The following is a 25,042-nucleotide window of genomic DNA, read 5'->3' as shown; positions in this document are numbered from 1 at the left end:
AAACAATAATGCTTTAGTATCAGAAAATGCAATTCAGTTTTTGTGTTAGCAATATAAGATTTTGTAACACAAAACTTGACTGAAATGTTTTTCTTAACTGGGTGTTTGAACAGTATACTGCATTTTAGTAGTTTGTTTAAAATAAAATAAAAAAAAGTATATCCTAGATTGCAAATAAGAGTTCCTGTTTTCTTCTCCTTAACTTGTTTACTGAAGCAAATGATGTTTACAATATGGTGTGGAACACAGTCAAGGACACTAATGCCGAAGGATATTTTCTTTCTATTCTCCAACATCTTTTGCTCATACGAAATGATTATTTTATACGGTAAGTTAAAATTGTGGTAAATATCAGCTCTTTAGCTTTTGTTTCATTGTGCCAAACTGAATAATGGGATATGGTTTCAATAAAATCAAGTGACACATTATTTTGAGTTAGTCTATCAGTTTTGCATTTTGGGTTGCTATTAGAGAAATAATTGATATTGCACAAATGGCATTATTACTTCATAATAAGATGGCATAAAGAAGAGAATGAATTCTGAATGAGAAGAAACTATTTAAACATGTTTATTTTCTTTTTGATTAGAACACAATTGTGCTTTAATCTGAGACCCTGTCCGTATTGGGATCTGAACTGTATTAGCTGCCTGTGTCGTCTATAGCACATACATCAATATCTGTAGATATAAAATTATGTTCGTAAATTAAGACTACTTGTGCTCTAGAACTGGGAGTGCCAGGTGTGCAATTCAGATGTGCACAAACTCATGTCTTTTAAAAATGTGGCCCCGAATAAAGAAACTATAGGGGAGCGGCTAAGTTGCCCTATATTTAGGCTGCCAAATACTTCTTTCTTTGAGTACTTGCTCATGTCGATTCCATTCTAGCTGTGTGCCTGCCCACATGCACAGTTATCGGAGACTTTACCTTAGCAATATCTGTGGGGTCGGCTGTGGTGCCCTCTGAAGTGCCATGCTCGTGCGTCGGTGTATTAGGCGCCGCTGGGCACCCTCTCAGTTCCTTCTTACTGCCCGTGGTGGTTGGTCGGAGCGCCTCTCTCCCTTGCCTCACAAGTGGTCAGCGGTTCTTTCCCTTTGAACTTTGTGTTATAACTGTAAACCGTTTTAAGCCCTGTGCTGACTGTAATAGGCCTGTGCCTGTTAGTGACCCACGTGGCAGCTGTCTGAAGAGCCTGGGGGAAAAGTGTTGCATCTGTAAGGACTTTCGTCCCAGGACACAAAAGGAACGCGACATTCGTCTGAGGGCCCCTCCTCATGGATGGCTGCTCTCCGCCCAGCGTCAGAGCTGTCCTGGCTGGACGCAACCTCCAGCACTTCAGGCTTGGTGCGTAGCGCATCCCCGGCACCGGGCTCTACCCAGCACTGATCCCCTTCACCGGTACCCAAGAAGAAGTCTAAAAAGCGGGACCCGACACTGAGCAAAACAGATCAGGGGTCATTGGGTAAGGGACTGTGTTCGGGCCACCTGCCCACGCCAGAGCCACATGTCCTCGAGGGAACCTTCTACCCCAGTAAGGGAACCACCACCGACTCCAGGGAGCAGTAGGGGACAGAGATTGATAGCAGAGTCAATGCCTTCCCAGCTCCCGGTGCCCAGAGAGCAAAGGACTCTCCCAGCGCAGCCGACACTGCATGCGGCAATGGACCCGTCAAAGGCTTCCTATGAAGGCAAACCAGCCATGAAAGCCTCCCAGAAGGTGAGTGAATGCCGCCAGTCTCCAGAGCCAAGGTAGAGCTCTTTAGCACCACGTCCCTGGTCTCCATATCAACCTAGGTCACTGGTTCGCAGCCACAGATTGCCAGCACCATGCTCCTGGTCTCCGCCGTCTAGTCAAGACTCTCCCAGAGGGAAGTGCCAGTCACCGTATGGTTGGCACTGATCATCCTCACGCTGACAATCACTGTCGCCTAGATGATCCCCAACACGGCACCGGTCTGCCTACTCAAGGCATCGTTCACCCACGGCAAAGGTTAGCCGCCAGACTCAGGGGTTGATGGCTCCACCATGGTCACCGGAGGAGGAGGATTTCTCTGGTAGAGAGAGGGAGTTCAGCTCCTCGCCAGGATAGCACCGACATGACTGGGCTCCTGAGGCTGTGTCCACCTCAGTGATGTCATTCTGGCTGCCGGACCAGTGGCCAATGCAATGGCCTTATTGTTATGACTGGGGCATGTCAGTTATGCCGATGCCCCTGTCACACCAATCGTCGGTCGCTGCTTCGGACAAGCATCAAGCAGCACCGATGGCACTGGGCTTGGTGTACGAGGCACAAGCAGAAGCTGAGGTGGAGTGCCAGGTGCCCAGCCTGAGAACCCTTTCCCCCTTGGGGGATGATGCCCTGGGCCCTCCCCCGGTGGTTCCGTCGTCCTCATCCCCTCCAGATGAGGCTGTGGCGGGGCCCTCTCACACTATCCCACCAGACGACTTTAAGGAGCACCAAGCCCTGCTCTGAAGGGTGGCCACTAACTTAGGCCTAGAGGCGAAAGAGATGGCGGAGCAATCAGACAATTTTGTTTAATGTGCTCTCTGCATCCACCCCCGCATGTGGTCACCCTCCCGGTGCACCAGGGAGTCCTAAAGATTTCCAAAGCCCTCTGGCAAACCCTGTCCTCAATCCCACCCACTTCCAAGAGGGCTGAGAAGTATTTTGTCCCTGCCAAGGGTTTTGAACACTTATATGCTCACCCGTCCCCAGGGTCATTGTTTGTTTCAGTGGCCAATGAGAGAGACCAGCAAGGGCATTCTAGTTCCAGCCCCAAAAATAAGGAGGCCAAGAGACTGGACAGTTTTTTGGAAAGAATATTTATTCCATGGCCAGTCTCCAATTCAGAGATGCGAACCACCAGGCTCTGTTGGGGGAGATATAACTTTAAGCTGTGGGACTCTCTCCATAAGTTTAAGGACTCCATGCAGCAGGAGGTGGCCCAAGAATTCAGGGCCCTTGTTGAGGAGGGTACAGCAGTGGCTCTGTGTTGCCTCCAGATAGCCTGGGATACGGCTGATTTGATGTCCAGGAAGGTCAACTCGGAGGTGGTTATGAGATGCGTTTACTAGCTTCAGACCGCAGGCCTGTCCCAGGACATGTAGTCCTTGATACAAGATCTCCTGTTTGATGGAGTGAGACTCTTTGCGGCGCAATGGATGTGAGGCTGCATAGTCTGAAGGTCACTCAGGCCACCCTCTGCTCAGTGGGGTTGCATAATCCTCAATCGGCGAGGAAGAAATTCTGGCTACCCTCGTCGCCAAGGCCTTGGCAGCCTCGGCAGGGGTCTACACGCAGAAGGAACACTAGTTTTAGTCATCGCTGTCTTTCCTCTTCCCATTCACCTGCACAACCTGGCCCAGCGAAACATCATGGGGCCCATAAGTGTGTGTTTTGAGCGTACGCCCCAGTCAACTCCCTGGATCTGCCCTGTCTTTTCCTCAACCATCTCCATCCCTATCATTCAGCCTGGTTGCAGGTTACCTTGAAAGTAGACAAACTCCTACAACTGGGGGGTGGTGGAGGAGGTCCCTCAGAAACGGAGGGGGAAAGTTTCTACTCCCACTATTTCCAGATCCCAAAAGCAAAAGGGGGCCTAAGACCCATTCTGGAATTAGAGCAACTCAACAAGTACCTCAAGAAGTTGAAGTTGTGCATGGTTTCACTGGCCTTCATCATTCCCTCTCTAGATCCTGGTTTTACCACTGCCCGCACTTGCCTAATGTTGGTAGGCCACATGGCTGTCTGTACTTACGTGGTCCATCATGCCTTGCTGCACCTCTGGCTGCTACAGGCGGGTTGATGTCCGTCTACATCCCCGACTGACACAATCTAGATTGGGTAGTTAGAGTGCCAGATCACATTCTGTTGTCCCTGGAGTGGTGGTTGAACTCTGGGTCGGTGTTGCAAGGAGTTGCCTTCGTGGCCTTCTCCCCCGTTGCTAACTCTGGTTTCTGATGCCTCGGACCTGGGCTGGGGAGTCCACCTGGGTGAGCTCAGTACACAACGCCGCTGGTCGGGGGTTGATTGCTCCCTCCACATAAATGTCAGGCAGCTCAGGACGGTTTGCTTGGCCTGTCTGTCATTTTGGTTCCACTTACAAGGCCAAGTGGTTCAAGTCCTGATGGACAACATCGCTACAATGCTTTATATCAACAAGCAAGGTGGAGCCAGGTCATCATCTCTCTGCCAGGAAGCCCTCCGGCTCTGGGATTTTTGTGTGTGCAGCATGCCCCTGATCTCGTGGCAGCACATCTTCCCAGAACCAGGAATGTATTAGCAGATCTCCTCAGCAGAGCCGCCTTGTCTCGACACAAATGTTCACTCCACCCCAAGGTGGTCAGCAGGATTTTCCAAAAGTGGGAATCTCCCCATATGGACTTGTTTGCAACTCGTCAGAACAGGAAATGTCACCTGTTCTGCTCATTTTGGGGAATCGACAGGGGCTCCTTGTTGGACACCACCTTACTCCTGTGGTTGGAGGCTCTCATGTACGCTTTCCCACCAGTGCCATTGCTTCACAGAGTGCTCATGAAGATCAAGCAAGACAAGGCCAATGAGATCCTGATAGCCCCGGCTTGGCCTTGCCAACACTGGTTCGACACGTTGATGGACCTGTTGGTGATGACCAGGATGCAGCTGCTCCTCTGGCCATATTTCTTGTCCCAGAATCATGGCAGGCTCCTGCACCCATATCTAGCAGCGCTGCCCCTAACAGTTTGGTTGCTGCATGGTTAACTGCTGAAGAGCAGGAGTGCTTGGCCTACATCCAGAAGGTCCTACTGGGTAGTAGAAAGTCCTCCACTAGAACAATCTATTTGGCCAAATGGCAATGATTCATGTGCTGGATTTCGGCCCAAGGAGTTAGGCCTGAGCAGGCTTCGCTGCAGTCAATCCTGGATTACCTTATGCATCTCAAGCTCTAGGACTTGTCCCTTTCGTCAATTAAGGTCCACTTGGCAGCCATATCAGCTTTTCACCCTCTGTTCCAGGGCAGGTCGGTCTTTACTCATAACGTGATGGTCCGGTTCTTGAAAGGTCTGGAACAACTCTACCCTCAGGTCTGGGACCCCGTCCCTCTGTGATCTTGTGCTTGGGTGGCTCAGGAGAGCTCCCTTCAAGCCCTTGACATCCTGTTCCCTTCTTCTGCTCTCCTGGAATATGTCATTCCTGATGGCGATAACTTCTGCCCGAAGGGTCTCAGAGATTAGGGCACTTACCTGTGAGCCGCCCTATACAGTGTTTTTCAAGGACAAGGTCCAGCTGCAGCCGCATCCAGTTTTCCTGCCCAAGGTGGTTTCGCAATTTCACATAAGCCAGGACTTATTTTTGCTAGTCTTCTTCCCAAAGCCTCATAAGTCTGAGGAAGAACGTAGGTGACACTCCCGGGATGTCAGGAGAGTGCTAGCCTTCTACATTGAGAGGACCAAGCCATTTTATAGGTTGACACAGTTGTTCATTGTGGTGGTGGATAGGATGAAATGTTGTCTTGTGTCCACTCAGAGAATTTCCTCTTGGATCACCGCCTGCATCTGATTTTGCAATGATCAGGGAAAGGTGCCTCCATTGGTGATTGTAACTGCCCACTCAACTGGAGCACAAGCTTTGGTAGCGACCTTCCTGGCCCATGTGCTAATTCCAGGTATCTGTAGGGCCGCCACTTGGTCTTCCATTCACGTCTCGCTATGCGCTTACCCAGCAAGCCCAAGACAACACTGGTTTTGGTAGAGTAGTATTATAAGCCCACGTCTGTGAACTCCGAGCCCATCTCCAGGGATACTGCTTGTGAGCCATCTAGAATGGAATTGACATGAGCAAGCACTCGATGAGGAAAAAACGGTTAACCAACTTTCATAACTGTTGTTCTTCGAGATGTGTTGCTCATGTCTAATCCATTATCTGCCCTCATGCCCCTCTGTGGGAGTTGCCCACAAGAGGGAACTGAGAGGGCATAGGGCTGGCAGCGCCTGATATACTGACGCATGAGCGCGTCTCTCCAGAGGGCACCACAGCCTACCCTATGGATACCGCTAATGCAAAAGTCTCAACTTCTAACTTTGAACAGGGTGTATGTGGGGTAGTTTCAGCGCAACATTTTAGAGCACTCTACAAATCCTATCTCCATAGTCCAAATGGCAATGCTGTCTAGACCAGCCCCAAGACATCTTGGAGCATTTGCTCTTCCTGAAAAGAACAGGGTTACTTCCCTGAGAGTTCGCTTGGCTGTAGTCTCAGCTTCCTAATGGTTTTGAAGCCCCTGATTAGGTTTTTGATAGTTATAGATACTCTTCTTACTAGTCATGGACCCTGTAGCACTTGGGACATGATTTTTAATTTCATCATCTCTGATAGGTCCACCCTTTGAGGTGCTGACTGCATACGCCCGTTTACTTCTCTCTGACAGTGTCCTGGTGGCCATCACCTGGTACAGAAGTGTGGGGGAGCTGCAAGCCCTTGTAGTAGAGCCCTGCTGCACAGTTTTATTTATAAGGGCATTTTCTCTCAGCCCTTACCCCAAGTTTTTGACAAAAATTGTTTTAGATATTCATTACTACTAAGTGATTTGCTTACCAACCTTCTTTCCCAAGCCACATACTCAGAGATGAAGCGATGCTCCACACCTTGAATGTGCATAGAGCCCTCTCTGCTTAGATAGGACAAAGCCATTTAGTGTGTCTTCTCAAATGTTTGTGTTTTTTATGGGCAAAATGAAGTGGGATGCGGTTTCTTCACAAATTTCATCTATTGCATCTTGTGTATCAGTGTTGTTAACCCGGAATAATCTCTGTTTATATCCTGCCAGTGGTTAACTTGATGTGCCCTAGGTTCCACATCTTAAAGCCCCACCCAGCAGATTCATTCCCCCAACTCGCATCTATCATTGGCGAGAAAACTACAGACAGGCTTAATTATGAAACCGATTGATTTATTTAACAAGACTTTAAACAGTAACTGATAGGACCCCCACATAAAACAATTCATAAAGGGTAGTCAGGGACAGGTTGGCTTAACAAACTGACATGAAGTCAAGGTCCCCAAACCACAAGACAAGGTACAGACATACTACACCAGGTTCAGAGGAATGGACCCACGACAATGGATTTCATGGACTGTGAACACAGGTAAGACAGGAATCAATCAGGAACAGGTAACTGGAATAGAAGTTTGGATCTTTTTCTGTGATCTTCTGTAGATCCATCGAAGTCTTGACTAGGACATGCACTGTGCTGCCAACAGGAAGGACAGTCCCTTCTCTCAGATGCAGCAGTCTTTTATGTTCTCCTGTTAGTGGGCAGATCACATATGTTACCCTTGCTTTTTTCCCGCCTCAGGGGGAAAAAGGCGTCAATAGTCTCAAGAAGAAGGGTACCAACATGGTGGACAAACCACAACTGTTTAGAAATAAGATGGCGAAGTGCATAAACAAAATGGAACTTGTAGATTTTCTCCTAAGTGTTTGACGTTACTTAGACCACTTTTCCTGCAAAAATTTCTCCACGTTCTACAAAGCTCAAGGAACTTTGTCAGTGTTCTTGGGAAACATTCCCAATTTCTGATGGATGCAGACCAGCAACGTGATCATCTGTACATATGTTTTACCAGACATTAAGCTATCTCTGAAGCTTCTAGAGATGATGGTAGATTTGGAAAGATTGTTCTGCCGTCCCATTTCTGGTAGATTCTGAGCCCTGACTACCTGCTGAATTGCTTAGCAGTCACCTAACATGTAATCACTTTAAGAGGGGGATGGGGGTTTATTTACCTGCTTTGCAACTGTTGTTCTTTGAGATACATTGCACATGTCCATTTCATGATCAGCTCTCCTTCCCCTTCACTTGGTAATTTAGTTCATTGTAGTTCATGTGGGGTTGGGGTGGCTCTGCCCTTTATACCCTCAGCTGGAAATACAAGCAGGGTGCATGCACTACCCCTTTGGGTACAACTATAGGAAAAACTTTGGTTTCAGTACACTGGGCACATACATCCCTAACATTGAATGGATATGTGCAGCACATCTCAAAAAACAGTTACAGAACACGTGAGTAACCGTTTTATTGCAGTGTTTCTAGCCTGCACTCACTTTAGGAATACTAGATATGACTAGAGAATACCCCATCCTGATATTTAAGAACAAAACTTTAATTTGATAGGAAATTTTGAAATGTACAACAGCTTTAAATAAGCTGTAGCTGCTTTTTTCATTACATGGGGTCATCCGCTTAGCTATAATAAGGTGAGAGGTAGACTATTGAGATCTGTGTCATTGCCACAAAGAGAAAAGTTGTCTTCTAGGTTGCTGGTCAGACTCTACCAAGAGTTAGACTCTTTTCTGCACAGGTTCCACTGCCTGCCAACATTTACATCCCTCAGCTCTGTGATTCATAGTACGCGAGTAGAGGGAAAGGAGGACCAGGCAGTAGAAGAGCACATGCAGGAGAAGGAAAAAAAAGCTGCAGAGTGCATGTGAAGAAGGGAGAGGCTAGTAGGCTGGAAAATATATGCAGGGATAGAGGAGGGCTAGGTGATAGGAGAGTTGGGGGAAAGAAGTGCAGAACTTATGGGTGGGGGGAGAGAAAACGAGCGTTTTTAAAGGAAAAAAATCAGTTGCATTTAAGGTTAAAACTACTTACATGAAAATATGTGAGGAACGTATCCAGTTGCTGTAGGTGTCAGAGATATTGCATTATTTAAATGGCATCATATTTGTGTTGGATTTGATCCGTGCTGCATTAGAAAGTTTGAGATCCACTGGCTTAGCTGTATTTGTCCTTGAATGGTGAAAAGCTGTTAACTTGTTGGGATTTAAAACTATAGTTCTATGAAGCTAAGTCATTCTAAATGCTTTGGCCACTAATATATTCATTCTGAAATACCTTTGATTTATGATACTAATATAAGTATGTACTGACAAGTGAACACATTGTAAAATGTTTTCCTTCTCTTTCCTTCTTTAGACCCCAGTATTTCAAATTAATTGAAGAATGTGTGTCCCAGATAGTATTACATCGAAGTGGAACAGACCCAGATTTCACCTATCGTAAAAAGTTAGATGTAAATTTCAGTCATTTAATAGGTGAGAGCAGTTTTTAGAAATGATTATTTTGTAGAAATGTGTTTGTGTTTTTTTTTAAAAAGCAAACAGTTTAAACGGTGTATAAAATTAAGAACCTTATACCTTTGGTTTTAGATGTTTGTGTAGATAAAGCAAAAATAGAAGAATTTGAAGAGAGAGCTTCAGAACTTTCCAGGAAAGTAAGTAATTTTGAAGTTAACCATATTTCTGATTAGATTACTTGATTACTATATAAATTTGGTTACTGCAAATGTGACAATTCACAACATATTTTTAATCTTTCAGTAACCATGTTTATTAATTAGTGAAAAAATGTGTTGTATATGTGTCATATGCAGTAGAAGGCAGGGATCTAGTGCAAAGTTAGTTACATTCTGACCCTATTTACAAATAGTTGGTAGATTTTTATTTTAAATTGTAAACAGCAAACCTTAGCTTTAGATAGTGAGAAATTGAAGTCTTTTATATATGACTAGAGTTGTATGTTATAAACTTTTTACCCAGTAGAATAAACTGAGACATTGAGAATAAAAATTGACACATTTTATAATCGAAACAATACATCATAACTCTCAGATTTAAGTCAGACTTCTCCATTTACACCACATTTTTGAATAATGTATCCCCATAAACAACTTTAAGTTTTGGTATGATGGTATTCCCAAACCAATCTTTGAAGACATTTTTTACCTTGTAGAAAAGTCCTTTTAATCAAATACTTGTATAATCTAAGTAAAGTATTAGTTTGATGCCTGGACATCAAAACTCTTACTGTAATCTGCTGGGTTAATGCATCACATTTCATACATTAAACACACATGATACTGTGGTAAACTGATTGATATGTTTGGATGAAATTTGTTAAGTGCCCCCTCTCTCCTTGGCACTAGTAATTGCTATGGTTTTTCACTTGAGGATTAAAATATTTAAGAGTTAACTGTTAAGAAAGCTATTGGTTTCATGTTGAAAGATTAAGGAAATATTAGAATTTTCTGAAGCAACATAGCAGTGTTGATAATATCCGCTATGGTCTCATGTTGTTGTTTTTTTCCCTTACAGTTTGAAAAAGAATTTATAGTCCATCAGGAGACCCAGTCCCTATTGCAGAAAAAAGAAGAAAAAATCAATGCGCTAGAAGCAGAATTACAGGCTTTTAAATCCCTGGTAAAGGACAATATTAAATAACATTATTCTATACCATAATGTTGCTAGAAACAAGCATACTTCATTTAATACTTTTCAGACCTTAATAGAATGTGTGAGGTTTTAGAAAAGAACCCATTTTCAGAACATAGTTTACTATCCGTTTCTTTTGTTTGTTTGCCACAAATCTTTATTAAAAAGAATTGTAGTATAACATTAATTAGTTGCGTGAACTCCCAGTTGATCCCTGTTTTGTGCCTAGGCTTCTGCTAATTAAACTAGTTCCTTATATTTCATTTGGGTTTTACTTTTCTTGTCACATTTCCTGAATAATTAACCACAAAGGGTAAGAAATCTTCTACTCGTAGATTTGGCATTCATCACTGATCTTTATCCCACCACAGGAAATTATTCCTCATGCAATTTATTTTGCTGAACCTTCAGCAATGGGTATCCTGCAGTGAAAGATAACCTCCAGCTGAATGAGAACACTTTCTAATAATTTTTCAATTTCCAAAAGTAAACAGATTTTAAAAGATGACAAAAAAGAGAGTAAATCCAGATTTTAAAGGAGATAACTTGCATACAACTGCTGCACATTTAACATTTAGATAGTAAGACCATATAACCAAAGGATTTCCCAATGTTTTATAGCCAGGAGTAAAAGAAATAGAATCTAAACATTGACTAGAAGCACAGCTCCTTGGGTAAGATGTACACGTAGGAAGACGGTGAAATATATTTCTTCGAGTGCTTGCTCATGTACATTCCATGCTAGGTGTGTGCGTGCTGCGTGCACTGTTGCCGGAGCGCCCTCTGGAGTCGTGCACATGTTGGCTGGTAGAAGGGGTGCCGCCGGGCCTGCACCCTCTCCGTTTCTTCTTACCTCCCATGATGGTTCCTGACACGATCCTTCTTGCTGCAGCAGGGCTTCTTTCTCAGTGTTTTGGACTTTTCTCTGTTTATTCTTAGTATAGTTATTGTAGTTAGTGTATATATAGTTCTTAGTTGGAGTTAGCAGATATAGTAGTGTAAATAGTTGTCCCTGGTGTCGAGGGACTTTTTGCCCCATGGGCTGGGCATGCTCCTGTTCCCAGGCTTCAAGCCGTGTGCCTCTTGTGACAAGCTGATCCCAGTGAGTGATTTGCACCCTATATGTCTAAAGTGTCTGGGGGAATCTCATGTTAAAGATAAGTGCCAGATGTGCAGGAACTTCAGACCATGCACTAGAAGAGACAGACTTTTAGCTGAAGGCCATTCTCATGAAGGCAGCCCTCAGACCAGTCTTGGAACTGAGCCGTTCTGAATTGGCGCCGAGCACTGAGACATTTGTGTGGAGCGCTCCCCCGGCACCAAGCTCTTCCTGGCACTGTTCCCTGTTTCTGGTGCTAAGGAAGAAGCATAAGAATCAGTGCACTGTGAGAGGGCGCTCTCCGGTGCAGAAAAGGGACAAGTGGGGAATGGACAGCTCAGTCAGACCTATTCTTAGCCATATGTCCTCCCTGAGCCATTGATCGTGCTGCCGATTCCATCTAGAGTGCCGAGTCCAGTTTGGGACCCACTGCTGACTCCCGGAAGCAGCTGTGATGCTAGGCATCGGCCTCCTCCTTCAACACTGGAAGTGTTCCAAGCAGCAAAGGACCTTCTGTCCCTCCCAGTTCCGTCGACCCCACAAATACCCCCAGCAACCAACATGGCCAGTGACAGAGGAGAGCAGGAAGTGCTGAGCTCCTTCCCGGTACTAATTACCTCGACACTGTCTAGGGGCAAGTCTTTCATATTCCTAGCACAGCAGTCACTGACCTGTGCCTGTCCTTGGACCCCCAGAACTGCGTTGTGGCAGAAGTGGGTACTGCTCCATCATGGTTGCCAAGGAAGAATCCTCTTCGGAGTCCGAAGGGGAATCTTCACCTCACCAAAACCTTAATACCAGTACCCAGCCTACACTCCACCAGACTTTGGTACCGGCCATCCGGCCGTCACCTGGCCACTGGCTGATGCAATGGCTATATTGGAACCCTTGGGGGTTTCTCCCAGTACCGTCCCCTCCCCCCCCCATGCTCCTTTCCCACCACACATACTCAATGGCTTCAGATAGACGTACCGGACCCTGATTGTGATACAGACCCTGGTGCCACTTTCTAGGATGTGGTCTCAATGGACATGGTGGAGGCAGAGGAAGAGGAGGGTACTGTCCCTCCACTACAAACCTCTTCTTCATCATCCCCAGATGAGGTGGTGGCAGGACTCAGTAATCTGCTCCTTTAGGATGATTTCAGGGCCAACCAGCATTTCCTGAAGAGTCACTGCAAACTTGTCTGGAGATTGAGGCGCTTAAGGAATCTGCACACAGTCTGATCAATATCACTATGGCAGCTGCACCCTCTAGAGTTGCTTTCCCCATCAATGAAATAGTGATGTCGCCAGTGAAAATGCTGTGGAAACCCTGTCTTCTCTCCCCTCCCCCGCCTAAAGAGGGCAGAGAAGAAATACTATGTACCGGCAAGCAGGTTCAAGTACCTTTATTCGCACCCCTTCCTGGGGTTTCTGGTAGTGTTGGTAGCAAATGAGCGGAGCAGGAAGGGGCAGTCAAGTGCTACCCCCAAGAAAAAAGATGCTAAAAGACTTTTAGACCTTTTTGGGCCAAAAGTTTTTAGTCAATGGGGAGTCTCCAGTTAGTATCTCCAACCAGCAGGCTTTTGCTGAGGAGGTACGATTTTAATCTATGGGACTCATTGTCCAAATTTAAGGAGTCCCTCCCACAGGAGTTGAGGCAGGAGTTTGCGGCCATCCTGGAGAAGGCCAAAAGTGTGGTCAGAACCTACCTCCAGGTAGCTCTGCATGCAGAGGACTATGGCGTCTGCGGTCACCATGAGGTGCTGTTTGTGGCTCCAGTCCGCGGGCCTCCCTCATGAAGTTCAACAGTCTATCCAGGATCTTCCCTTTAGAAGGCTCCTTCCTGTTTTTGGAGTAGATGGACGTAAAACTTTATGGCCTCAAGGATTCGAAGGCCACTCTGCGGTACTTAAGACTTTGCATGCCACCACTAGCTAGAAAGCACTTTAGACGCGAGCAGCCTTCCAGATTTGCAGCATCTCCCAGACAGGAGCACTACAAAAGGAAGGGCCAATCCCTCCTGTTCATATCAGCCTCACAGTCGGGCTCTCACAGATGTCCCGGCGGGGCGCACCAGGCCTTTTGAAGTTGTGCCCTTGGGCATTATACCAGTCTCAGTTCCGGATCTGGCCCCTCTTTTGTAGTTGGGCTGTCTGTCACCCTTCATCCCAGTGTGGTTATATATAACATTGGACCATTGGGTCCCTTTGGTTTGTATCCACCCCCCTCCTTCCCTTCACCCTCCTTCCTCTTCAGGGACCTTTCTCACGAGCAACTCCTTGCCCAGGAGGTGCAATCCTTCCTATGTGTGGAGGCCATAGAGGATGTTCCCCGAGGCTTGAGGGGGAAGGGGTTTTACTCCTGGTATTTCCTAATCCTGGAGGCCAAAGGGGGCCTATAGCCTATTTTGGATCTGCATCACCTCAACAAATATATCAAGAAACTGAGGTTCTGCTTTGTGTCTCTGGCCTCTATCACTCCCTTCCTGGACCCAGGAGATAGGTACATCATCCTCAGCTTAAAGGATGCTTATTTTCACGTCTCTATCTTCCATGGCCAAGGAAGGCTTCTCAGGTTTATCGTGGGTCAATGCCACTATCACCACTCTTCCCTTGGGCCTATTGGCAGCCCCACAGCTCTTCACGAAGTGTATGGTAGTAGTTGCAGCCTTCCTGAGTCGCTGAGGTGCGCAAGTCGACCTTGACAACTGGCTGATCAAAGTACAGTCACAGACTCAGGTATGGCACAACATCAGTACAAGTCCAGGCCATCTCCCAGGTGCTGGGCCTGCTGATAGATGAGCAAAAGTCAACTCTGATCCTGGTTCAGAGAATAGAGTTCATTGGGGCAGTGCTCAACTCGACCCAAGCAAGAGTCTTCCTGCCAGAGGCCTGATTCCAGACTAGGTTGGATCTGATATCCAAGCTCACAGTCCACCCAATAATGACTGCTTGGGTCTGCCTCAAACTATTGGGACACATGGTGGTGTGAACTTGCATGGTACAGTTTGCAAGGCTTTGTCTCAGACACCTCTAGATGTGGCTGGCATCAGTCTACTCCCCAAGCAAACACCACTTACACTCAGTACTCACAGTTCCGCTTCTGGTCCTCGCTTCCCTGATCTGGTGGAAAGACCCAGGTTCGGTAATGGAAGGGGTATCCTTTACTGCCCCATAACCATCGATCGGGTTGGTCTTGGATGTGTCAGATCTAGGGTAAACAGCTCATCTCAGCAATCTTAGGACCCAGGGCCTCTGGTCCCATGAAGAGCTCTCCCTACATATAAACGTCAGGGAACTCAGGGCAGTACACTTGCCAAGTGTTCCTTCCCCGGGTCTCAAGCAAAGTGGTGCAGGTCTTGACAGACAACACTGCATCCATGTTTTACATCAACAAGCAGGGAAGGGCTCCATCTTTGGCCTTGTGCCAGTAGGCCCTGCGGCTGTGGGACTTCTGCGTGAATCACTCCATTCACCTCAAGGTGACGCATCTCCCGGGAGCCTGAAACATACTAGCGGATCAGCTCAACAGAGCCTTTTCCTCTCACCATGAGAGGTCTCTTCACCTGGAAGTCATCAGTGTCATCTTCCAGATGTGGGGCTTCCCCACATAGACCTGTTTGCCACCAGGCAGAACAGGAAATACCATCAGTTTGTGGGTACAGCACGGGCTCCCTCTCTGATGCCTTCCAACTCTCCTGGGCAGACCATCTACACTCTCTCTGTACCCCATCTGTTTTGTAGCATTGATGTATATTCATAATTATTTTTATTAGCCAGAGTTTGAAAAATGTACCTTAGGCCTACTAGTAAAGGTGAAGCAATTTCAGAATTAGCAATTAGTTTTTGGAACTCAAGGAGGACAGCTGAGCTCCCAGAGGACTTTGAGAAGGGCAAACAATTTAAAGGAATAGAGCAGTTTTGTACAATTTATTATTGTATTCTGATATTTCATTGTTTCTTTGTTTTAAAAGTATTTCCTATCCTTTGCTTAATCATAAAATCATAGAAATATCTAGCTGGAAGGGACCTTGAGAAATCAAGTCCAGCCCCCTGCAATGGGGCAGGACTAAATAAACTTAGACTATCCCTGACTGGTGTTTTACCTGTTCTTAAAAACTCCAGTGATGGGGATTGCATGGCCTCCCTTGGAAGCCTATTCCAGTGCTTAACTACCCTTATAGTTAGAAAGTTTTTCCTAATATTTAAGCTACATCTCCCTTTCTGCAGATTAGGACCATTACTTTTTGTCCTACCTTCAGTGGAAATGGAGAACTGACCACAGTCCTCTTTATAACAGCCCTTAACAGAAGACTGTTATCAGGTCTCGGGGCCTCCCCGCCCCACATCTTCTTTTCTCAAGACTAAGCATTCCCTTATTTTCTCTTCTTCACAGGTTAGGTTTGCTAACCCTTTTATTACTTTTTGTTGTTCTCCTCTGGACTTGCTCCAATTTGTCTACACCTTTCCTAAAGGATTGGACACAATACTCGGGCTGAGGCCTCACCAGTGCCAAGAAGGTCAGAACGGTTACCTCCCATGTTTTAGGACGCTCCTGTTAATATTCCCTAGACTTATATTAGCCTTTTTCACAACTGTATCCTGTTTGTTGACTCATATTCACTTTTATCCCCGGTCCTTTTTCAGCAGTACTACCACCTAGCCTGTTTTTCTCCATTTTGTAGTTGTGCATTTGATTTTTCCTTCCCAAATTGTAGTACTTGGCACCAGTTTTCCAATTTGTCAAGGTGGTTTTGAATTCTAATCCCATCCTTCAAAGTGCTTCTATCCTCTCCTAGCTTGGTGTCCTCTGCATATTTTATAAGTATACACTCTACTCCATTATCCAAATAAATAATGAAAATATTGAATAGTACTGGCCCCAGGACTGATCCCTGTGGGACCCCAGTTTGATAGTGAACCGTTCATAACTACTCTTTGACTGTGGTCTTGTCAAAAGCCTGACTGAAATCAGTATATCTCACATCTACTTCTTCTTTGAGTATTGTCCACTCTGGGCACGCTAGCACCCCCTGTGCCTTTGATCAGGGAGTTCTCATAGCAGTATCCGTTGGGCCCACTCATGTCTGTCTTGTGCTGTTATCTAGCACTGTGCGGGCAAACAGTCCTTAGTTCCTTCTCAACCGCGTTGACCTGGGACGGAGTTGTCCTGTTGAGATTTCCTCAACTCTATTTTTCTCTTCTTACTGATAGCTAGTTATAGTGTTAATGCTTCTTTCTTTTCATAAACAAATATTTTTATTTTTTCTATATTGTATTTAGGTAGATATTAGATCAGTAATACTTGGACCTCAGTAGTTCAGCAGCCAAATTAGCAATCAACGTTACTCAAAGGCACCACAGTAATGTGAATTCATTGTTCATTCTCACAGCAAAATGACTGATCAAGTATTATACAATTGGTTAATAACATAGTAAAAACATCCCTATTGGTTAATAGCTTAGACGGGTTAATAATAAAACCACACAGTGTTTTAATATGTGCTGCAAAGAGCCACAGGAGACACATTAAAGAGGCACTTGCAGATTCCGAGCCTCAGTCTGAGTATCACTGTATTAGATAGTTACTAGTTCTCTTTACTGAGAGGTTATGCCTGGTTCTCCTGGCTTCAAGTGTTGTCTGTCCTGCTGGGAGGTGATCCCGGTCAACAGCGGGCACTCCCAATGTATTCGTTGCCTTGGGGAATCACACATTGCTCAGAAGTGCAACTTTTGTCTGGCACTAAAATCAAGAGCCAGAAAAAGAGAGAGAGAGCTTCATAGAATCGTAGAATATCAGGGTTGGAAGGGACCTCAGGAGGTCATCTAGTCCAATCCCCTGCTCAAAGCAGGTCCAATCCCCAATCTTCACCTTCTTGTGATGGAGAGCTCTCTACAACCAGCTTCTGACCCAGAACAAGGGTCACCGAGCAGGGTCTACTGCCTCAACAACATCACAGCCTCACACCCAGGGCGTCTAAGAGAGACAGATCTCCTCTCATAGGTCCTTGAAAAAACGTGCCCCTTGATCACCAGATAGAGAACCTACCTTGAAAAAGCGTCAGTCAGTCTCCTCTGCTATCCCAGTGCCACTGGCTCTTCAATCAGGTACCGTCGAGGCTCCTGGTTCCTCAGGTACCCAGAGCACAGCTAGACCGCAAGGCCACGGGGCTGGAGAGACCATTAGTAACATTAGTGGACCGGTGTGGCAAGACGAGCTCTTCCTTGGTACCTAAGAAACCCACTCAGGTTCCAAGTGTGCTTTCCTTGGAGTGCATGAGACCTTTGGTACCACCAGCAACTGTACTTTCCTCCAAGCGCCCAAAGCCTATGGTACCATCAGCATCCTCCGCCACAATTACCTTGGTGCAGACTTCAGTCTTGATACTGATAACCCTCGCGGTACTGCAGGAGTTGTGATTTTCTTGGAACATGGCTGTATCTGAGATAACCAACTCTCTGCTCCTCGGCTCTGATGTGCTGTCAGTACAGAGAACATCCAGATTGCCTGAACTTTGCCTGGTACCAACTATTTCACCTCAGATCTCTTCAGGTGCTCCACCATTCCTGAATAAACTTGAGGAAGAGGATTCTGATGAAGACTTTCCTTGGTCTAAAATGTCAGTTCAGGGCTCTTCTCCTCACTGCTACAGAGGCCCCTTTCCAGAAGCCTCTGCTGAAGCTGCAACTCTGCTCAGTCCACATTTACCACCAATGTCTTGCTGATATGAGCAACCTTGGGTGCCGTCTCCTATGCCTTATGCACTTCCTCCCTGGCCGTATTGGGATCCCTATGTGGCTTATCATCAACAGTTTTCCAGAGTGTTGAGTATCACTCACCATAGAGAAAAGGAACCAGAATCACCTACTCCCTCAACGAGGCCTGATCTTCCAGAGGGTTCCCTTCTGTAACACGAGGCTAGAGCTGATGAAAGGATATCTCCTAGAAACAATCTCTTCTCTTCATTTCTGGAAGAAGCAGTCATCCCTCCTCCTCTATCTCTGGTGGATGATTTTAAACACAGAATCATAGAATCTTAGGACTGGAAGGGACCTCGAGAGGACATCTAGTCCAGTTTTCTGCATTCATGGCAGGACTATTATCTAGACCATTCGTGGCAGGTGTTTGTCTAACCTGCTCTTAAAAATCTCCACATCCTCCCTAGGCAATCTATTCCAGTGCTTAACCACCCTGATAGTTAGGAAGTTTTTCCTCATGTCCAGCCTAAACTGCCCTTTCTGCAATTTAATTTGTTTCTTGTCCTATCCTCAGAACAGTTTCCCTCCCTCCTCCTTGAACAACTTTTTATATACTTGAAAACTGTTCTCATGTCCCCTCTCAGTTTTCCCCCCAGAGTAAACAAAACAAAATCAATTTTTTCAATCTTCCCTCATAGGTCATGTTTTCTAGACCTTTAATCGTTATTGTTGCTCTTCTCTGGACTTTCGTCAGTTTGTCCACATCTTTCCTGAAATGTGACTTCTAGAACTGAACACAATACTCCAGTTGAGTAGAGTGGAAGAATTTCTTAGTGTCTTGCTTATAGCACTCATGCTAATACATCCCAGAATGGTGTTAGCTTTTTTCTTTTCTTTTTGCAACTATGTTACACTCTTCAGTCATATTTAGCTTCTGATCCACGAGACCCCCCCAGAAACCTTTCTTCAGTACTCCTTCCTAGGCAATCATTTCCCATTTTGTATGTTTGCAACTGATTATTCCTTCCTAAGTGGAGTACTTTGCATTTGTCCTTGTTGAATTTCATCCTGTATACTTCAGACCATTTATCCAGTTTTTCAGATCCTTCTGAATTTTAATCCTATCCTCCAAAGCACTTTCAACCCCTTCCAGCTTCATATCATCCGCAAATGTATAAGTGTACTCTCTCTATGCCATTTATCTAAATCATTGATGAAGATATTAAACAGAACTGGACCCAGAACTGATCCCTGGGGGACCCCACTTGATATGCCCTTCCAGCTTGACTGTGACCCACTGATAACTACTCTTTGGGAGCAGTTTTCCAACCAGTTATGCATATTTCCAGGACCTGGTCAAGAAAGTTGTAGACTTTCTACAGATTCCTCTTGAGGAGTTGACAGAATCTTATCATAAGGTGTTCAACATTTTCCCATCAACTTGCTTGGCCTCTTAATAAGGCTCTTCTGGACCCAGCCAGGATCATCTGGCACATGTAGCTTCTATTCTGCCTAAATGAAAAAGAAAGGATAAGAAGTATTGCGTCCCAGCAAAGGACTTAGAATTTTTATTTTCTCATCCCTCACCTAACTCTTTGGTAGTTGACACCGTGAATGAATATGATAGGCAACACCATGTTAAAACCACGCCTCATGACAAAGACCTCAGGCATCTGGATCTACTGGGGAGAAAGTCTTATTCCTTGGCCTCCCTGCAGTTTATTATTGCCAATTATCAAGCATTGGCAAAGTGCAACTACGTGAATTACACCAAACTGACCTCTTTCACGGACCATCTACTGACAGAACACAGGGATCAGTTCCAGGCAATTATTGCAAAGATACTTGCCAGGACAACCCTACAAGTGTTCCTAGAAGCCGCTGATACCATTGCCCATTCGATTGCTTATAGCGGTGATAATGAGAAGAGCCTCCTGGCTCCAACTCTCTGGATTCCCAAAAGAGGTCTAGAGTATAGTAGAGGACCTTCGTTTTGATGGGTCTCAGTTATTCGCAGATACCATGGACGAGTCTCTGAGAACATTAAAGGACTCTTAAAAATCTACCTGACCTTAAATCTAACTGCGATTAATTGACAGCCCTAATTTATACACTCATCTACAAGAGAGAACTCAACAAGTCTCACTGCCCAGAGATCCTGCTCCATCTAATTCCTTTTTTCCATGAGGTGCTATGAGCGATACTAAAGGTGGCAGAGATTTCAGAGAAAGAAGCGGTCCTCTTCTCAGCCTCCCGCCTCATAGCCATCCACCTCCAAGCATCAATTTTGAAGGGTTGGTCGAGCGTCTGAATTTCCATTCCCATCCTCCTCAGCTGTCCTGATTCCACTAGCCTTCCTCCCTTTGGCGACTGCCTTCACTACTTCAGGTGAGTCTGGGAGTTGATCACTACGGACAAGTGGGTTTTGGAGATGATCCCTACAGGGTACACCATCCACTTCATTTCCATCAATGAACCCCTCCTTTCTTGTTCCTCTTGGGGGACCCCCCTTGAGAGAGTGCTTCTTGAAGAAATAGACAGTCTCTACATTTGGGAGCTATAGAACCAGTCTCCATGCAGCACAGAGGGAAGCGGTTTCATTCAAGGTACTTCCTGGTATCGAAAAGGAGTGGAGGTTGGAGATCCAGCCTAGACCTAAGACTACTCAACACCTATGTGAAGGCACAGAAATTCGAAATGGTTAATCTTGCCATGATCATTCCATCACTAGAGCAAGGGGATTGGTTCTCAGCCCTTGACCTTCAAGATGTGCATTTCCACATCACTATCAACCTTCCCACAAACGATTCCTATCTTTCATTGTGGCCAGGACCGCTTTCAATAGTGAGTGCTTCCCTTCGGCCTCTCATCTTCCCTGAGGGTCTTTTTGAAGGTCATGTCCATAGTAGCAGTACAGCTCTGCAGGAAAGGTGTCTTAACATTCCCTTACCTGAACAACTGGTTGTTGAGAGGTCACTTCCTGGAACTTTGTTACATACCATGTCTTGCTTTGAATGTGCCGCCTTCAAGGTGGCTCAGAACTGTCAGTTCACCAACCAGACATGGTTTAAATATGCTTCTTTACATATGTACCTCCGTAAAACAATCCCCCGACTAATGGAAAGACCATCACAGCATGTGCACAGGAATCCCATTTGCATGTCCTTCCCCAAATGTCGTCATAAGGACGGATGCCTCTTTGCTAGGATGGGGGAGTGCTTATACAGTGGAAGTGGATGTCACAAGAGGCAATGCTACACATCAACATCCTGGAGCTCAAAGTGGTCAGATACACCGCTCTCTGGTTCCTACCAATAATCGGGGCAAACACATAAAGATCATGACAGACAATATATTATGCAAGTTTTACATCAATTCCCAAGGTGGAATGAGATTCCCCCTCTCTCTCTGCACCAAGGCTGTCAAGCTTTGGCATTAGTGCATATGCAACCAGATCATCATCACATTAGCCTATCTCCCAGTTTCTCAGAATGTGACCATGTATGCACTCAGCAGATAATTCTTCCAAGACCACAATTGGGAAATAGACCCCAGAATATTTACATATTCCATCAGTGGGCACTCCACAGACTTGTTTGCCACAGAGTCAAGCAAGAAATGCACTCACTTCTGCTTGAGGGGCGAATAGGGTCACCAATCCCTAGGGGATGCTTTTTCCTATTCTACGCATTTTTGTCAATTCTCCTAATAGCCAAAGTTATGCTCAAAATAAAGAAAGCCAGAGTCATCGTAATAGCTCTGACCTGGCCTAGACAAATGTGGTTTCCTTACCTGATGCAACTGGCTGTTTGCTGTCAGATTACTCTTCACTCTGCATCTCATCTTGTCTCCCAGGAGAGCAGGCATATTCTTCATCCCAATCTCACAGTACTTCATTTCAAAGCACAGTTTGTCCATGGCTCTAGGGATGAGACATACCCTTTTTACATCTTCTGAGCAGGCTATTATTACACAGCAAGAAACAATCTACTCGCTACATGTATTCTCAGTTTGTAAACTGGTGTGATCACAGACAGATTCCTCCAGTGACTGCATCACTTCTGGATATATTGAAATATGCCCTAACTCTCAAAACCTCAGGTCTATTGATGTGCTCCATAAAGGTCCAACTGGCAGCCAGCATGGCTTCCACTCACCAATAGAGGGTTATTTTGTCTTTGCTCACTTGACTACAGTGAGATTCCTCAGAGGGCTGGGAAATCTCTATCTGCCGGTCCAATGTCCTACTCCCATATAGGACCTCAATCTAGTCCTTAAATGCCTCACAAGAGCACGCTTTGAACCTCTGGCTATGTGCTCACTGTTCCATTTGTCACTGAAGACAGCATTCCTGATAGCCATCATGTTGGCGTGACGGGCTGGAGAAATAGGGGCTGTAGAGGAGCGGACTCACCCCTGCGGCGCCTCCTGCTGGTGACTTCTGGGAATTAGCTCATTCCAGCTCCGGAGCGCCCTCTGCAGGCCGGTGATCTGCCTGTCCTCTGGCCGCTGCGTCCCTCCCTGGACCCAGGTGCCCCTTTCTCTGGGCAGTACACCCCTCAGTACTAGGGTTTCCCCTCCCCAGGGAACCCCCACCCACTATCCCATACCTCGCCTCAGAGTAAGGCCACTGCCAGTCACCAACTAGCTCCCGCTCCCTGGGGCAGACTGCAGTATAGGCCACTCATCACAGGCAAGGTTGGGTTTGGACCTGCTGCCTTGGCCTATCTCTGGGCTGCCCTCTGCAACTCCCAGTACCCCTTGGCCTCCTACTAGGCCGCAGCCTGGGGCTATCCAGGCTGGAGCTCCCCAGCTCCTCAGCCTGTCCCCAGCCCTGCTCCACTCAGGTACTCTGTCTCACAGTCTTTATATATAGGGCCAGCTGAGGCCTGAGTGGGACGTGGCCCCAGCTGAGCCACTTCCCAATCAGCCCAGCTTAGCAGCTCCCAGCCACAACCTTCCCCCAGGGCTGTTTTAAGGCCTTCAGGGCAGGAGCGGGTGTCCACCCCGTTACAGGGCCCTGATGGCATTCTCCACTTCAGTCTTCTGCGACCCCACCCCAAATTTTTACCTAAGATTTCTTCACAGTTCCATTTCAGTCAGCCCATTCATCTGCCTGTTTTCTATCCCAAACTGCATCTAAATCTCCAGGAGGCACTGCTGCACACCCTGGATGTTAGGAGAGGCCTGGTCTTTTATCTACACAGGACAAAGCCCTTCAGAAAGACCCACAAGTTATTCGTCTTGTTAGCAGATAGTTCAAAAGGGTCAGCAATCTCTAACTGGAGGCTTTTCAAGTGGATATCAGGCTACATTAACTCCTGTTACCAGTCTTCCAACTTCAACCACCTTTGGATATACACACTCATTCTACAAGATCCATCACCGCCTTTAAGGCCTTCCTCAAGAATGAGCAGATTATCAAAATCTGTAAAGCTGCTACTTGGACAGCTATACATACATTTATCAAATACTACGTGATAACTCATGACTCCGGCTCTGGTACTGTGTTCGGCTTGGCTGTACTCTCCTCTGTAGTGGACTCGACTCCGAAGCCACCCCATCTTAGAGGATACTGTTTGGTAGGAACCCAGAGTGAAGCACCTGTAGCGACGCTACTTGAAGAAGAAATGGCTACTCACTATGTGATTCTTTGAGATGTGTGTCTCTATGGGTGCTCCACTACCCACCCTCCTTTCTCTCTGCTTCAGAGTTCTCTGTCTTAGAGCTTCACCATAGAGACGGAACTGAGGGCGGTTCGCCTGCACAGTGTTATATAACAATGGCACAGGGCATGAGACTGACTAACATGCATGTGTTGGCCAAATGGACACTGTTATGAGAGAAATCTGATCAAAAGTGCAGGGGTTGCTAGTGCATTTAAAGTGGAGCACCCATAGGGGGACACATGTATTGAAGAACTACAGTTACTGTACAGGGCGAGTAACCATTTTTTCTTTTCTCTCCTCCCCTACCCCACCCCTCCACTAGGCCAGTAACCCTGTCAAAGTAGGAAATTAGTTTGGTTTGGCATGATTTGTTTTTGAGAAATCCATGTTGGCTGTTCCTCATAATCCTATTATCCTGTTAGTGCTTAAAAATTGATTCCCTCCACCCCCCCATAGCTTTCCAGAAGTTAGGCTGGCTGTTGTATAATTTCCTGGTTCCTCTTTGTTCCCCTTTTTAATGATAGGTGCTATGTTTGTCCTTCTCCAGTCCTTTGGGGCTGCACATATGCTTCATGAGTTCCAAAAGATAATCGCTATCGGTTCTGAGATTGCTTCAGCTTGTTCCTTAAGTATCCTAGGATGAATTTCATTAGGGTCTGTTGACTTATATATGTTTAACTTCTCTAAATATTCTTTAACCTATTATTTCCCTATGTTTCTTGCTGTTTGTTGTTAATATTAATTGTGTGGACTATCTGGTCACCGTTTTACAGAAGACTGAAGCAAAGTAGACATGAAATACCTCAGCCATCTTGATATTATTAGTTATTAGTTCCACTTCCCTACTAAGTAGAGGATCTACACTTTCCTTCCTTTTTCGCTTGCTCTATAATTTCATGATCACTTTCACCCATTTCATTATCACTTTCATCTTGTTCTTTAGACATTTATAATAGAAACAAACAACAAATAGAGTATTGCAGGAACTCTCCATTCTTCCGGTCAGTAATATAAATAAGAGCCAGTAGCTATAAGTATATTTGTGATCTTTATAATATTGTCAATCAACTCTTTATTAAATATGTTTAAAACAACTTACAACTAATTTGTCAAAACAGCAGAAAATATAGTGTTTTATTTTAGATGTATACAAATGTTAAAAAAGGCATGTCTCCATATGCTCTAGGTGCCCTGGACATAGAGAGCTGTTTCACAATTAAAAAGTACACCTCTACCCTCATATAACGCTGTCCTTGGGAGCCAAAAAATCTTACCGCGTTATAGGTGAAATCGCGTTATATCAAACTTGCTTTGATCCACCGGAGTGCGCAGCCCC

At 45.7% G+C, this 25,042-nt stretch overlaps 1 protein-coding gene across 1 annotated transcript in view; it reads left to right on the top strand.

The window, feature by feature from the left end:
- LOC112113274 (protein diaphanous homolog 3-like) overlaps positions 1–25,042 on the top strand; it is a 470,784-nt gene that overhangs the window by 68,363 nt on the left and 377,379 nt on the right. The window contains exons 9-12 of the mRNA XM_026652145.1: positions 212–328; positions 8,962–9,080; positions 9,195–9,259; positions 10,140–10,244. Coding sequence (XP_026507930.1) covers positions 212–328; positions 8,962–9,080; positions 9,195–9,259; positions 10,140–10,244 — 406 coding nt within the window. The remainder of the gene's footprint in view (positions 1–211; positions 329–8,961; positions 9,081–9,194; positions 9,260–10,139; positions 10,245–25,042) is intronic.

This window comes from Terrapene carolina, unplaced genomic scaffold (genome assembly GCF_002925995.2).
Source record: "Terrapene carolina triunguis isolate 2854851 unplaced genomic scaffold, T_m_triunguis-2.0 Scaffold18, whole genome shotgun sequence".
In the NCBI taxonomy this organism is placed as follows: Eukaryota; Metazoa; Chordata; order Testudines; family Emydidae; genus Terrapene; species Terrapene triunguis.
The sequence above is the reverse complement of the archived record's forward strand: the minus strand, read 5'-3'. Positions and strand labels throughout refer to the sequence as shown.